This window comes from Peromyscus eremicus, chromosome 3, assembly GCF_949786415.1.
Source record: "Peromyscus eremicus chromosome 3, PerEre_H2_v1, whole genome shotgun sequence".
In the NCBI taxonomy this organism is placed as follows: domain Eukaryota; kingdom Metazoa; phylum Chordata; class Mammalia; order Rodentia; family Cricetidae; genus Peromyscus; species Peromyscus eremicus.
The window spans coordinates 115430234-115447610 of record NC_081418.1 but is presented as its reverse complement, the minus strand read 5'-3'; the positions used below and the strand labels follow the sequence as shown (position 1 = coordinate 115447610).

Genomic DNA, 17377 nt, shown 5'->3' with positions numbered 1-17377 from the left:
TGTGCAAGTGAGTACAGGTGCCCAGGGACTCCAAAGAAGGCATTGTTTCCCTGGACTTAAGATTACAGAAGGATCTCCATGTCCCTTGCCTGCAGTATCTCTCCTCTCTCTCATCAGTTGGATTCCCAGAGCTCAGCCTGGTGCCTGGCCGTGGTTCTCTGTATCTGCCTCCATCAGTCACTGGACAAAAGCTCTGTGATGACAGCTAGGTTATTTGCTAGGCTGGTCACTAGAGTAGACCAGTCCAGGCACCGTCTGGACCACTGCCAGCAAACCAAGGTGGGGTCAACCTTGTGGATTCTTGAGAGTCTCCCCAGCACCTTGCCTCTTCCTATTCCCATGATGTCCTCATCTATCATGGTATCTTCCTTCCTGCCCTCCCACTCTGTCCCTGTTCCAGCTTGACCCTCCCATTTCCCTATGTTCTCATCCCCCACTCCTCGCCCTCTGCCACCTCCCCACACCCAGTCCACTCATGTAGAGCTCATCCACTTCTCCTTCACAGGGTCATCCATGTGTCCCTCCTAGGGTCTTTCCCTGTTAGCTAGCCTCTCTGGAGTTGTGGGTTGTAGTCTGGCCATCCCTTCCCTCACATTTAGTATCCACTTATGAGTGAGTACATACTATGTTTGTCCTTCTGAGTCTGGGTTACCTCACTCAAGATGATATTTTCTAGTTCCATCCATTTGCCTGCAAATTTCATGATATCATTGTTTTTTACTGCTGAGTAGTACTCTATTGTGTATATATGCCATATTTTTTTTTTATCAGTTCTTCAGTTGAGGGGTATCTAGGTTGTTTCCAGGTTCTTGCTATTATGAATAATGCTGCTATGAACATAGTTGGGAGGACGTGCAGAGATGACCAGCCACATTAGTGGAAGCCCATGAACTGTGGACTGATGGCTGTGGAGCCCCCATGGGACTGGACTATGCCCTCTGGATACAGAAGACAGTTGTTTGGCTCGAACTGTTTGGGGGGCACCCAGGCACAGGGATCAGGATCTGTCCCTGGTGTATGGGTAGGCTTCTGGAGCCCAGTGCCTGTGGTGTGACACCTTGCACAGCCTTGGTGCAGTGGGAAGGGGCTTGGACCTGCCTAGGCTCAGTGTGCTGGGCTCTGCTGACTCCCCATGGGAGAACTCGCTTTGGGGGATGTAGGGATGAGGGGTGGCTTGGAAAAGAGGGCTGGGGGATGGGAGGAGGGAGGAGGGGGGATCTGTGGATAGTATGTGGAGTGAGTAGAAAATTTCTAAATAAAAAAAATGAAAGAAAAAAATAAAAATTAAAATAAAAAAAGAAAATTTGAGGAAACATACACACAAAAAAAAGATTATAGAAGGATGTGGGGCATCTGTCATGGGTGCTGGGCTAAAAAACTCAGTCTTCTATAAGACAGCATGTGCTCTAAATCACCAAGTCAACTCTCTAGTCACTGATACAAGCTTTTAGGTCCAAACCACAATCAATAATTATATTTTTTCCCAATCCTTACTGACAATAAGTATATAAGTTAATATTATTAAGTTTGCTCATATTTTGCTCCAAGGAAAAAGGTAAATTTAATAATGTTCTCTGACAAAGTTTAAAGTAAACTGTGCCAGTGTTAAGAATAATTACTTAGTTATGTTGCCAACTATTTGGTCCCTGGGCTTCTGAAGGAATTTTGTATTTTGCTTTGAGGCAATAGTCAACAAGAAAAACAAAAACAAAACAAAAAGACTTCAATAATGTTCAAATAACATAAGGAAAGTTAAGTCTCAGAAGAGCAATGGTGATGAATCAGGTGAAGAGGCCACTAGCCTCCCGTCTCTCGTCCAGCCTGACCAGAGTGAAGAGCTCTCTAGAAGGACACTGATAAGTTAGGGACATAAGAACCCACAGAAGTCCTCGGAAGGACCTGAGAAACCTATGCTATTGTTATCAAGTCAGAAATTGTGTGTACTTAGTGTAGAGCACATGTTATTTTGAATATATTTATATTGTAGACTATAAAAATGGTAAAAATCACATAAGTTTTCACTGTGTCATACATAAGTATTTTTGTGTGGTGAGAGTTGTTAAGATTCTCCCTTCTACCAATTTCTAAGAATACAGCACATTTTCTAAACAATGTTTATCATTTTGTTTCCTTAATTTTCCATTTAATTCTCTTTAGTTGAATTTTAAGTCGGTTCTTTTTCTTGTGAAATTTTGAGTTCATATAACTAAACCTTTAGCACTGGGAGGTGAATGCCCTGGGTATTTAAGTTAGCTACTGAAGAACTTCCTACTTCCCTGCTTTCGCTTGATGTCTGGGTGAATTCATTCACTTGCTTGTTGTTTTGGTTTTACTTATGCATTTTACTTTGAAGCTAGTTATGTTATTGAAATAAATTTTAAAATTCTTTTAAATATGCTTAGGAAAAATGAACAAAAACTATCAAGCAAGAGTATTTTTTTTAAAAAAATCCTTTTGATGATCTAAATCCATATGTTAATATAATAAATTTTTAAGTAAAATAGAATTACATCAATTTCCCTTTCTTCTCTCCAACCTCTCCCAGGGACCTCCTGCCTCACTCTCTCTCAGCATCATAGCTTTTTTTTCATTTGCTATTGTTTTACACACACACACACACACAAATATATATAAATACAACTTGTTCAATCTGTTTAGTTTTACTTGTATGTATGTATTTCAGGACTGACTGCTTGGATTAATTAACTACTTAGGGGAAGACTATTTCATCCATGGGGAAGACTGTTTCTTCCACTCAACATTCCTTAGTTGCCTGTTTTTTGTTATTTGTTTACAGATGGATCCTAAGGCCCACTCAGCAAGACAGAAATCATCCCTGATGCTAGACACTTAGCCAACCTCCTGGGGCTAGTGATGTCATGGGATCTTAGTGGAGAACCTACTACCACCAATTTACTAAACAAATATAACTCCTAGCTGCATTCTTAATATTTATCCGTATACCTTCAGATGAATGCAGCTCTCACCCTTCATCTAAGAAACTTCTCTTTGCAACAGGAGAAAATGACAACCAGCCAAAATGCAGAGAACAAGGGACTGTGGGGCGTGCCCAGGCCCAGTTGATCCATCTACTACATAACCCTAGTTCCAGAAGAAACTTGAGAATTATATATTGAAATAATATTATCATGGATGCTATCTCAGCAGATATAAATTGTTTTGCCAAAGTCAAAGAGCGCTCTGTTTTAGCAACATTTCCTGGTCATCAGTTTCTAATAGTGTGAGGAAAGGAAGGCCCTCAGTGTCTGTGTCTAAAGCAGAGAATTGATGAGGTTATAATCAGAATCAGAAGTAAATGCCTGTAAGACCCATGGCACCTATTTGGAGAAGGGTATTTCATAATATTTATTAGACCATATTGTGAGAGGTTTTTTTTACTATATTTTAATTGTGAAAGTATCTAAAATACTTGAAATAAATTACTAGAAATTTGAAATTTCCCATATCAGATTTCATCTTGATCAATTTGTTTATCTGTCATTAAATCTTTTTTTCCAGAATTAATCCCCATTTTACACTTATTCCTTTTGTTTGTTTCTCAGCTCTTGGAACTGAGCCCAAGCTCTCTTTCTTTCCAGACAAGCACTCCACCGGTGAACTACATCTCTAATCCCATTTTACAGCAATTTCTAATCACTGTGATCTTACAGCACTGAGAACTAATCCAAATTCAGCGTTAGTTCCCAGTCTTATTTCGCTGTTATCTAAAAATACTGTTGTGTCATTACAGTTGGCAAGCCTGGTTAAAAGGAATAGCCAAAGGAAGCAAATTAACACCTTAGTGAATACACACCTCCCATTTTATAATCATCTCCTTGGGTTGGGATGCTTGAACCCTGATGTTCTGTGGATTCTTGTCCGGAGCTGAGAAATGACAAGCATTAAAGGTATTTTTATATTTTTTAGTAACCAGTTGGTTAAACATCACATAACTCTACCTAGCCCCTCAAACACCCAATAATTAAATATTTTATATTTATTAATTTCAATAAATCTCATTGCTATGAAGATGATACATTTTATTAAAAGGAGTAAAATAGCACTCTCAGAGTTCTGTATTTGCTATACTGTGGATAGTACATGATTTACTACATATACCTTAAATTTAAGCCTACTAATTAAAATTCTAATCCTGATTTAATATACTTGTTTTCATTTTCAAACTGTACTTTTTTATCAGAATTATTGAGATATGTATATGATGTGAATATATACCTCTAGAAAATGAAATTGAAATTCATGTATCAACATCAACAAGCAACTTTTATGAATATCAAATTGATATAGCATGCAATACACACATGAAATAAATTCAGGCAGATACATTTTATTAGAAGCATCCTAACAAGAATTTTAACACTGAGTCCAATATAAACTAAAATCATGCGGGCAACATTCTTATTTTACTCCAGAAAAAGCAAACACTATATTAAACCATGATACTGCCCAATGCTAATTCTGTAACATATATTGTTTGCAATGTCTCTGTTGGTTATTCATAAAAATATACTGATGATATAGATAAGTATGGAAATAAAAAATGCCAAATGCATAAGATGTAACACTAGCACACAGTTTTAAAATTTTAAAAGATTTCATATGAGCTAAAAGCATTTCTTTGAAAATTGAATACATGGCTTTCTCTATATATTGAACTTCCATTTAGAATATACATGATGAAATATGCTTCAACTGTGATATTTAACTATTGAAAACTATTCAGAGTAATGTTTTTTCACATACCATGCCCCAATGCCAATCTTCTGTTCACTATCAAATAATTACACAACTCTAAAAATTAAAAATACACTTCTAATATTTTACATTGCTAATTTATAGAACTTTTCAAATTATTTGGAGGAATCTAAAATCCTACATTACATGTTTGATTTTTTTTTAAAGAAATGTGTTCAAAAACAAAGAAACCATCCATACCTGCTGGTGGAGTTTCATGATGGTCCGATGGAAGGCTGGCGTGACTTCTCCCCACTTCATTCACAGCTATGACCCTGAACTGATATCTCACATATGGAGCCAAAGATAACACAGCCTCTGTTTCTACTCCTTGGACTCTAGTTAGCTCCTGCCACTTTCCAGGTTCCTCTCTGTTCCCTTCAAATTCTATAATGTACTCTGAGGTAAGAACAGGAGCAAACCATTAGCTCATATTGAATTTGTTGAAGGTCTACTAAGATTTATTTGCCATATTAAACGCTTAAAACAGAAGAAAAAGGGAAGTGATATAGGTACTGACAGAACAGTAAAAAGCATTTTCCTTCAAAGCATGAAGCCCTGTGTTCATTTCTCAAACCCACATAAAAATCTGGTGGTGTGCATTTGTAATCAGTGAGGAGAAGGTGGAAACAAGAGAATCCCTAAGGTTCCGAGACAGCTATCCTCATCTACTGGATAAGTCACAGGCCAGTGAGATCCTGCTTCAAAAACAGTCAGACAAACCAGTACCAGCCAATATTAAGGAATGACACCCAAGGTTGATTTTTGACTTACATACATGCACACATGTGTACACATACACACACACACACACACACACACACACACACACACACACACACACACCCCTGATTCAGTTTCCAGCACATACACAGCAGCCCACAATCATCTGTAACTCTAGTCCCAGGCTATACAATGTCATCTTATGACATCCACAGGTACTTTACTCATGTGGTATACAGACATATAAACACAAACACACAAACACACACACACACACACACACACATTAATAACACACAAGTCTAATTTAAAAAGAAAGATAATCTACCAATGGAAATTAAAATAGCTATGATATTAATTTGACTCTGTTAGGTAAAGATGAAGGTCATTTCAAATCTTCCTACCGCTGATATTGCTGTTGTGGTCATCTCCAGCTTCCCAGGACAGCCGGACACTCCTGTTTTGTCTTTCTGACAAGAGAAGGTTTCCTGGAGGATCTGGAACACCTAGTCAATAACAATAGATAGCTGTAACATGGCAGCGAACAGCTTACAGGAGAACTGAGGGTGCCAGAGCAGAGATGGTTCCATGGGGCAGGCACCACCTTTTTCAAGGGATTTCAAGATCATTGGTCATCAAGATCATTGGTCATCAGTCAAGTTCAGCTTCCTGAGAGGAGTTAATAGTCAAAGCTTCCAATTTATCTGTAAACTCTTCACTCTGAGGATGAACTAGGCTGATGGTAAAATAGTCTTTTTATACACTTATGATTCTTTAAAGTTCACAAAGCATGTTTTCATTTTTTTAATTATTCTTCTCTTATACCTGACCACAGCTTCCCCTCCCTCTACTCCTCCCAGTTCTCTGCCACCTCCCTCTCCCGCAGTTCCATGCCTCCCCCACCTCCCCTGAGAAAAGAGCAGACCTCTTATCTATGTTATTTTATTTAGTCAGAGTGTTTGCCTCTCTTGGGCACTGGTTCAAAGAGAAGCTGAAAATATTTTACTTTTGTCAGTGATGCATAAAAGTATTAATAAAACAAAATATCAAGAAACTATCTGTTGTAGGATAATCTTTTTGTACATTGTGAAGATGTGTCTTTGCCAAGGTGCTTTCTGAATGGTTTAATAAAGAAATGAATGGCTAGTAGCTAGGCAGAAGAATGTAGGTGGGATTTCAGGGAGAGAGAGGGAGAGGAAATGAATCTAAGCATGAGAGAGATGCCAGCAAGACATGGAGGGAGTCAGACATGCAGAGTGAAAGGAAGGTAAAAAGCCACACGGCAGAAAGTAGATTAATAAAAGCAGGTTAATTTAAGTTATAAGAGCTAGTTGGGAACAAGTCTGAGCTAAAGGCCAAACTTTCATAATTAATAATAAGTCTCTCCATCATTATTTGCAGGCTGATGGTCCAAAAAGTCAGATGGGAACGCTTGCTACAACTACCTGAGAATTTGTCCAAGCTTAGTTGTGCATGTCACTGTGTTTCTTTATAAACAAACATGATCTTAATACTTGAGGTGGAAACAAAAGACAGCTATAAAGAAAGCACAGGCTGCTGCTTTGCTGCCCTGATTCCCAGGCTCAGAGACACCCGCAGTCTCCCTTCCTTTCTGGGACCACTGAGCTGTACACATCTTGGCAGCCCTAGAGCTTCTATTTCAAATGAGGTTTTCTTCATATCTATTTCCCTGTTGGACACAATTGTTCTCAAAAGACCACGCTTGACTGACAGGGCATTGGAAATGTCTGGAGAAGAATATTTAACAATGAATGGCATCTGTTCTTCATGTCTGGTTTACTGAAGGAGGGATGACCAGAATGGGCACTTGCAAATTTCTTGCCTATGTGATGATTATGTATGGTCAGGTTTAGGAGATATGATGGGTCCCTGGTAGATCACTGATTTCCTCCAGTTCATCCTGATCTATGTGCCAGGCTCTTCTCCTCTGTGGGACTAGAGTATCTTTCGGAGAAGGGATGTCTTACTAATCTTTGTATTGTTCATGATGCCTTGCACATAAGTGTTTTGTGACTAAATGAGAAATTGGAAAACATATTGTCATTTCAACCATGCATATAGTTATTCTATTAAATGAATAAAAATTGTGTCCTATGGTTATAGATAAACAAGACAGGGACTATGAGCTTTGCATGGCTCTTCTGCAATTGATTTGGGATTTTACTATAATTAGTGATAGTCAGTTGTACATGTGTTATAACAGCTTTTATAGGATATTGGCCTGGTGTTTGCAAAATGTGGGAAATAATTGTATAATAGAAGATGCATATTGGGCACCGGCAAATGTAACAGAAACTGATAAATCAAAAGCAATGACAAATATTTAAGTGTTAAGGTACATGGGTATATCATATATATGATATATGTATGTCTCCATGGTAAAAAGAAAATGTTATCTTAAACTTTAGTTTAAAATTTGCTCTAATATTCTCAACTATTCAAGGACATATGTTTTAGCTTGGAGGAGACAATAAAGCTATTACCATGCTGGTCTTTACTATTTGGCAAATTCTTGTTAAATATACATTTACAAAAAGCATTGTTTATAGTTCAGAAAGCAACATGCTTACTTTTAAAGTTTGGCACATGACTCTATTCCAAGGTCAAGGACTTAAATAAGAAAATGTTTCCACAGGAGAGGGCTTCATGATCAGACTGCCTGCCAGGGGTGTACAAAACCATAGGTTTAGCCCAGTCTTCCCTGCTCACAAAATGTATTTCTTCAACAGTGTTCTATATTTGCCAGCTTGGAGAATTTACTTTTCTCTTTGGGATTTGCTAAGAATCCAATACATCCTGTGGTTTCCTCGCCGATCCCAATTATCATGTTTCACTCGAGATGAAAATCTGACTTCTTCAACCAGCCATCACATGGAACCAGAAGAACAAAGGCTTTGAAAACTGATTCTTAAAATATTTGATACTAAAACCCCTGGAAATAACTTCTAAGCAAATTTGTTTATGTCTAGGATTTTAAAACATTGTTTTCTAGGATAAAATATTCTAGGAGCTACACCTATGTCAAAAATAATTTTGTCAATTATTGATATATTTTAATCAGATATCAAAACTAAAAAAATCTAATTTAAAACCAAGGAAGCAGTTTTAAAAAGTATCCTATCTTATCTAAAATTCTTTACTAAATTGTTAGGAGAGAACATAAATGGTATCTATGGTCATAGCTACTAGCTGGGTGGTGGTGATGCCACCGCCGCCAACCTGTGCCACCTCCACCCGGCTGGTGATGCATACCTTTAATCCCAGCACTCGGGAGGCAGAGCCAGGCATATCTCTGTGAGTTCGAGGCCAGCTTGGTCTACAGAGCGAGATCCAGGACAGGCACCAAAACTACACAGAGAAGAAACCCTGTCTCAAAAAACCAAAAAAAAAAAAAAAAAAAAAAAAAAAAAGAGGAAGACTAATATGAGGGTGGATTTTAATATTTGCAATGAAATTTAGAAGGTGGGTGCTGACAGCAAAAAGCCGACCTTTCCTTGCTGCCATCACTCAAAATATGGAGGTGGAAAGCTCATGTGTCCAGATGCTCTGTACTCATGACACCTGAGATGCAGCTCGCCAGATGCTCAGCTTCTGTGACTTGCAAATACTGCTGGAATAGCTACCAGAGAATGAAATATATCCACTTGCGGAGTCCTGAGGAAACTCACTTACCTAGAGCTAAACAACTCACCCACCGAGCCAAGTCTATACTCTCTACGATGTAGGATGTACTACATTGGCCTCAACTTAGCAGCTATTGGCTTCATATAAAGGAATCCAACATCAGCTTACTCACTTCCCATAGAAGGAAATTATTAAGCTCTCGGTAGTGGGCCATCTCAGGTAATATTTAGCTCATTACATTAGGAAATGTCAAAGGTGTTAGCAGGAAGTCCTTCTTAAATGCATGTGGTATCCATGAAAAAAAAAAAAAAAAAGAGTATCCAGAGCCTGTTTTTGAGGTTGGCTTGAAATTCGAATGATAGGAGGATCCCTTGAGAAGGAATTGTGTAGGAAAAGCCTTTTTGGAAGAATTATAACTTTGGCAGTGAGATTCAGCAAGCGTACATACAGGGAGAGAAGAAGGGGTATGATTGCCCTCCATACTTCTCAGGATAGTATGCCTGCAGCATCAAAGGAAAACTACAGCTTAAATGGTTTGCTGCTGTTGTCTTTACGCAGCAGGTTTGCAGACAGAAGAGCTGGTGGTGAGTCAATGGAGAACAGCAATTGGAAAGCAGCCAGCAGATGGTCTGAGGGCTATAAACTCTGGTGATTTCAGGGCTAATTGCATGGATTGCACTAGTGAAGTGTGCACACTGTTTTCCAATTAGTAATTTAAAAAAATCAAAGATGTTCCTTTACCAAATACTTGATATCTGTGCTCAGCTTCCTGGGGCCTTGGGAGCTCAACCTAAGGTTCTGGTGCAGACTATAAACACCAGGTATCGACCACTGGACACTCCCATTCTCCAGTCTTAAATAGAGCCCTCTTCCATTCTCAGCCCTACTTCTCTGAACATTAGTAATGGGTGGATTGAGACCTTTGTTTTTCTTTCCACTGCCAGCATCGCTTATCTCCTGCTGCTACTGGCAAACTTCCCACATAGGGAAAAGGAATTAAGCATTAATTAATTTCTTTTATGTGAGAAGAGTAGAAATAATCTAAAAATGAAGTTGCAGTTCAAACAAACAAACAAAAAAATCAAATTTTATTTTAAGAGCAGAGGCTCAAGAAATCAGTAGCTTTAACACCTAGAAACGAGGGAAGTTAATTGCTCACAGGAAGCATGTGCAGAGATTCTCTCTGTTTTCACTTACCAAGGACGGTTACTTGAGTTTTCTCAGAAATGCTATCAAGAGCAGTTTGAGCAGAACAGGAATAAATACCCTGATCTTCTACTGAGATGTTAGATATGGTCAGATTAGCTCCATCAATCACTATTCTGTTGGGGGCAGAGGGCAAACACAAAGTACATGATGAATATCTCCAACAGCAGAAATACAGTCCTTTAGCAACACATGATGCAAGTTCCTTTAAGGTAAATGATTCCAGGCAGAGTGATGAAACCAGTTCATACAATGCAAATGTTACCAGAGAAGGTCACAGATGAAAACTGGGAATACAGTCTCACAGTATATATACATGACTACACAGTATTAAATGGAATCCCATTTTAACAAATTACAAAATTACAGGTTGCGACGGAAGTCTGGGCTGGCTGCCATGTTTAAGAAACATATCACACTAACAGAGCTAGGATTTTGTGATTTTTGGTTTTCAGTTTTTAAAGACAGGGTTTCTCTGTGTAACCTCCCTGGCTCCCAGGCTGTCCTGGAACTCTCTCTTAACCAGGCTGGCCTGGAACTCCTAGAGATCATCCTTGCCTCTGCCTCCCAAGTGTTGGTGTTTATATAATTATTATTATATGAGGGAATCTCATAAAGAATCAATGAGGATGCTTCTGAAAAGAGAAGATTCTATAACCCTACCCAGTTCCATAGAACCAGAATATTATGATGGAATCAGAATATAATATAATCTTTTTTAATGTTTCCCTGTCCTCTACTTCCAAGATGTAATAATGGAAGCATTTAATGTATTTGAACACTAGGTGGCAGTCCTGTACTTCTTTCTGCAAATCATTTCAAGTAGCTTTTTAAAATTCATTTTTATGTATTTTGCCAGTCTGCAATAGTTTGTCATGCAAAAGTCATTCTTTTGTCAATTTTATTTTTTACTCTAGACGTATAGACATATTATCAACACAAATCCTCATTTTTTTTTACATAAAGTACTATTAAATTTAAAATATATTCACAGTAATAGCTATTAGTTGAAAAATACTGTAAGCAATGGCTTCTTTATGGAAAGGATGACAGTCTTACATAATTGAAAATTTTAATGCTAAATTAATAAACTGAAAAATTTTAAGACTATAAAACAAAACTGAATGATATGTGACTGACTTTGGCTGGAGGTAGTGCCCCTTGTTCTTACATCAATTTGTATAATGAGAATTTGCCAGTCAGTACTACTAGTTGTTTGTGGGGAAAAATCCCACTACAATAAGTTAGAGGTCACAGTTGAAACAAATGCCTTTGCAAAGAGAAATGGCGTATATACACATACACAGATATTAAGACAATGAGGCCAAGGAAGTAGCAGCCAGGAAAGAGACCGACTAGAGAAATGATGAATGAATTGTCCAAAAAAGAGTAGTGAACAATGATCTGTTTCCTATATTTTCTAAGACCATCAATTCACAATAATCGTATGCTCCAGATTTTTATTCCTTTCCATCGAGTCACGTTATAAAAAGTGGAGGTAGAAAGACATCTAGCAGATAATGTGAGGGCACCAATCCCTTAAGGGCCAACGTTGAGATTTGAACACCACTGAGTTTTAATCCATTTAAAAAAACAAACAAACAACAAAACAAAACAAAACAAAACAAAAACAAACAAACAAACAAAAAAACAAGACTCTGCTGAGATCTCATCAAAAGAGAGCTTGGGCTATTTCCAGACCTTCTGAGTTACTATGTAACTTCAGATGAGATTTGACTTCAAAATGATAAATTCCTACCTCTCACTCAAAGACAATACAAGCTGAGGCAGAACTGACCTTTGTGCCATTTAACAGACAAAGCAGCCTTTCTCTTTTGATTCTACTGGATGCTACTGATCCCTTTATCTTTTTGTTGCCCTTAAACTCCAGTGATTCTCAACAGCCATTCAAACTTTCCTCTTTGTTCTATGTTCTGTATTTCTCCTGTTCAGAATACTCAGAAATTCAGCTCCAGCCTTTCTACACATGAGCTCTCCATTCACAGATTCAACTGATAATGGATGGACAATGTCTTTTAGACTTGCATCTGTACTGAACAGGTACACTTTTCTTGTTATTATTCTCTAAATCACACTGTATAGTGACTATTTGCTGAACATTCCCACCGTATAGAGTATTAAAAATGCTGTAAATGTAACCTACATCATGAATAAAGGCATGAAATTCAAATAGAACACCCTTTTATAGAACACACTTGACCACATTGATTTTGGTATCTGCCTAGGATTCTGCAAGCTACTGCTAGAGATATAAGGGCCAGCTAATGCAGGCAATATCTTATAACAGGATAAGGGGTTTTATGGGTGAGAAGAACTTGTGTGAGACTGGCAGATAGAAGGGAATGGACACTGCCCTTCTAGGAAGCAGTGGAGACAGTGGCTCTGGCAGACAATGGGGTAGCAACAGTTGACCTGTCCTGTAGCATCCGGGGGTGGGGGGTGGGGGCGGGGAAGAGTGTCTGAGGAGGAGGCAGAAGTTTTCAGAAACCTGGACCACAGATGTACTGCCCATGAGCAAGAACCCTCCAAAACAGCAACATCTTCCTCTTTCAGTCTTCTCAATGGTTTGGGAAGCTCCTAAACCTATGCAGCTAATCTGCATCTCACACCTGACTTCTCCTTCCTACACTGAGAGGAGAAACCGTGCTTCATAAAAATGAGCACAAGCAAGAAGAAGAAGAACATATAAAATAAACAAAACAGATATTTTAAGACCTTCTGAATACTGATTTGAAGAATGAAACATTTGAATCAGTTTTTGTACTCTAATGCAGTGTGAATAATTTGGGGGCTGTTTTTTTTTTTTTTTTTTCTAATGTGAGATCTTAAACTCATATGCACCGATGTCCTTCCCTAGCAGTGTACTTACCTGCCATCTTCTGTGCCATTCATTTCAAAAACTTCTCCATCTTTACTCCAGGACAACTTCAAACTGTGTTTCAAATGTGAGTCACATTGGCTTTCACAGTGTAGTTCAAGCACGTGTGATTTGGGGATTCGAGGATTCTTTGGAGAAATTTTGAGCTTTGTAGCGTCTGTATGTTTTTCAGTCAAACAAAGGTGTGAGTTAGAACTACAGAGCACAGTCCACTTTGTTATTCAATGTCTATAACCTTAAAATTGTCATGATGCTGTCAAATTTACATGCAATGTGTCCCACTGTAATTTTCTAACATTAAACCTGAGAAAATTTAGGTGCAAGCACCAACTAATATTAGCATGATTTCTTACTATTCTTTGCTAAAGTAAATAACTAAATTGTGAGCTGACAATATATCTCTAGAGGTTAAAAACAACATAATTTATCATTGTGTATCATCCAGATGTACAATTATGTTATAAGGAAAATTGGAAAGTTAGTTGATTTTATATTAATATACTTATTATTAAGTCAGAAACACGAGCTGAAATGGTGAAGCCCTAGCATCAATGTGCTATCCACACAAACATGGGGGATTAGACATAAGCCCTGCAAAAGGGAGGCCAACACTTGTTTTCCTTCTCAGAGGTACTCCCAGAGCTTAGGAGGGAGGACACTGTAAACATTGAATATTTACTTGTGGAGTTTCTTGCTGAATGAATGTGGGAGAATAATAATTCAGGATAAAAGCAATTGCTGCTATCAAAACCATGAAGCTAAAAGATTAAAAAAATTAAAATAAAAAATGTCAGTGAAGCCTGAGTCTATCAGCAGCTTCCAAGGACTTCACTGAAGGGGAAAGCCTGGTTGATGTTCCTAGTTTAAAGAGAACAAAGAAAGCCTGCCCAAGCTGTCAGGCTGCTTTGTTTTTTTCTAGTATCAAACTTCTATGATTTTTTAAATGCTCAAACAAAACTGGTACTTGGTAATACCTCAAATTCACTACTTGATTTAGTATAGATAAATAAACATAGAATTGAAACTATACCCAAATAAGCCAGGTGGTGGTGGTGCACGCCTTTAATCCCAGCACTCGGGAGGCAGAGCCAGTCATATCTCTGTGAGTTCAAGGCCAGCCTGGACTACAGAGCAAGATCCAGGACAGGCACCAAAACTACAGGACAGGTTTCTCCATAAAAACCCTGTCTCAGAAAAAAAAAAAAAAAGAAAGAAAATATACCCAAATAGGAATTTCTTAAGATATAGGTGGTCATCTACCACTAACAATCTAACAACACACAGCGACCTGCTAAGAGGGCCCCAATCCACGGATATCACATCCTGCCATACTACCAGTAGTCTTTCAGATGAAATACAATGGAGGGCTTTTGAGAAATGGTACTCAAAATGACACTGTTTTCTCTGAGAGAACAGAGAGAAACCAAAGCCATGTGAGAACTCATGAAAGCAAAAGCAAAATAACAATACTTCTAATATCCAAGTTGGCTGTGATGACGGCTTTTCCCATTGCGTTGTCTACCCAACAAGAGTATGATCCCGCATCTTCCTCAGTAGTTCTGTAGATCTCCAGTGTGCCGTTTTCATGGGTGTGGTACCGATGGCCTTCAAGGGGATGTGCTTCATCAGCCACTTCCCTGTGGTGATGCAGAAATGAGTCATTTTGGATTAGGACACAATTCTGTACCCTTCAGATCCTGCTCCCTGATGTTATCTAGGCTCACGCCTTCTATGGGTGCTTGGTAGACCATCTGAAATCTTTTTGTGGGAACTAATTTCTCTCCTAGAACTGTCCAAGATGTAAATCAGAGCTGACCAACAGACTATGGCTAAAAAGAACCCAATTTCCTCCTTGGACAGTTGCCTCTGTCTGCCTCATAGATTCTAGCACTGCTTTACACATGTCCTAAAGCTTAATAAATATTTTCTGGCTTATTTATGGTGAAGTCTTTAGTTAATGATTGCTCCAGGTTAGCAAACGGGAAAGCTAGTAATTGAAACAGATAATGAACCTTCCCAACCTCCCACTGTCCTAGGAGAACATTGGTCATTCAGAAATATTATAAGCCAGGAAGTCTTGCCTCTCCTGTGGACATGCATTACATTTACCCTATCAACCTCAGGCTCATTTTCTCCCACATTCATCCATTCTCCAAGCATTTCTTGTCACAGCTTGATTAACCCTGTGCATTTCACAGTAAGTGATTGCTTGTGCTCACAGTTGCAGAGGACAAGTGGGCCCCTGGCACAGGTTTTACAAAGTGAGGGCTAGGCTGAGAGGTGCATAGGACTTGCCTCAGATGCAAAATGTAAAAGCATTGTCAAAAATTAAGGTAAGTAATATTTTAATCAAATAGTTCTAAAGGTCAAAACCAAATAGAAAAACATCACAATTGACTTAGACAAGATGTGACTCTGATTTTGCATAGCCTGACTTCACTTCTTTCACAGTAAAGTAGTCAAACCTTATCAGTAAAGCAACTAACACAGTATGTGCTTATGGTGATAAGTTTAAACTTAAACAACAGTATTATTAAAATTAAAATGAATGTTAGCAAAGTCTTCAGTGTATTTGTAATTGGCTGTAGGTTAAGATAAATAAGCAGACAGCCCAGAGGCCATAACAACCCTTAGATAGTCCCATCACAGACAAAATAAATCCATCTTTAAAATTGTCTTAGGAATCATTTTAATTCTTTGCTCTATGAACACAATTGACTCTGTATATTTCTTCATGTTAAAAAAAAAAAAAAAAAGAATCCCAGAATTCTAGTCAATGTTTTCAGGAGGGATGAGTCATTAAAATTTGTTTCCTTATTTTTCAGAGGCATCGGCTCTCTGTAGCGACACAGACACAGTGCAGGCTGCCAAATGGTGGCTCGAGAGTCCCCAACATCCATTCCCTTAATGGAGCAGCAAGTCATCTTACCAGATTACAGTGGCCTTGGGTGAAGCAAAGTACTCGCAGTGTAAGAAGGCACTATACCCAACTACCGTTGCATAATTTTCTTCGTTCTTCGTTTGTATCAGTGGGACAACATCTGGTCAGAAATAAAGATAAGGTTTTAAACCTTTCTGCCTGAGGTTGTCCTCTGGCCTCCACATGAACACAAACACGTACATTCCCTCACTGAACTTAACACACCCCCCAAAAAAAAGCTGGCACTTGTGACTATAACTTTGACCATTTTAATTCAGCAAATAGCAGGTGAAGTCAGGACTCAGGTCTGCTCACCTACAACGTCAATATTGGCACTGGCAAGGATGGTCCCATGGATATTTGAGGCTTCACATTGATATACAGCAGTATGGTTTGGTTGTAGATTTGTAAAACTGATTTCCCTGGGGAACATAACGTCACCAGGAAATGGATGATCTGAAAGAGAAAAGAGAATGTCAGTATGATAAAGAACAGAATATAAAATATTTATGAACCATTTATTAAATGTGTCACACAGTATCTATATTTGAAGACCAGTTTAGGGTGAAAAATAGTTCACTGAAGTCACATCTTTACAGTTTGCTCAAATCAACATGGGTGCCTTTTCAGACCCTTTTGCATTTGCAACATCTTTTCAAATTATGTTTTCAAATAAATATTATGAGGACCCATGTTGCCCTATAGCTCATTTCCTCTTTGTATCCCTGCTTATAATAAGATTGGAGGTGACCTGTTTGACACCTGAGTCCTACTGTGAGGGAACTCATACCTCAGCATCTGCATCTAGATGTCACCAGTGCATAGCAACACAAGAGAGCCTAACTGGCCCTGGTTTCTCTCTTGACAACATTTTCTCTGGTTCATTTTTTCCCTTCCTGCTATTTTTGTATTTATTCCATTATTTTGTGTGATTGATATTATCATTTAGCCAGTTCAAGTATGTAGCTCACAACCCTTAATCCTTTCTCCTTCCCTCCTTCCTTCCTCATTCACCCCCTTCATCTTTTTGAGAGTAGTTGCCATGTCTACAACTTTTTAGGAATAAAATCTACACTACTTTCTATAACGATCTCCTTTTTACTCCCTGGTTTCTGAAGTTACTAGAGGGTATTTACTCATATCTGAAGATTTGGAGTTAGGAACCAGAGATGAGAAAGAATATGTGGAGTTTATCTTTCTGGGTCTGAGTTACTGCACTAAACATTATA

At 38.4% G+C, this 17377-nt stretch overlaps 1 protein-coding gene across 1 annotated transcript in view; it reads right to left on the bottom strand.

Annotated features, from left to right (window-relative positions):
• The window catches only part of Chl1 (cell adhesion molecule L1 like), an 87101-nt gene that overhangs the window by 19939 nt on the left and 49785 nt on the right, over nucleotides 1-17377 (bottom strand). Inside the window, exons 10-17 of the mRNA XM_059256810.1 lie at nucleotides 16464-16604; nucleotides 16158-16269; nucleotides 14699-14865; nucleotides 13220-13385; nucleotides 10321-10445; nucleotides 5883-5984; nucleotides 4957-5154; nucleotides 3815-3885 (exon numbers count right to left, since the gene is read on the bottom strand). Of these exons, the coding sequence (XP_059112793.1) occupies nucleotides 3815-3885; nucleotides 4957-5154; nucleotides 5883-5984; nucleotides 10321-10445; nucleotides 13220-13385; nucleotides 14699-14865; nucleotides 16158-16269; nucleotides 16464-16604 (1082 nt within the window). The remainder of the gene's footprint in view (nucleotides 1-3814; nucleotides 3886-4956; nucleotides 5155-5882; nucleotides 5985-10320; nucleotides 10446-13219; nucleotides 13386-14698; nucleotides 14866-16157; nucleotides 16270-16463; nucleotides 16605-17377) is intronic.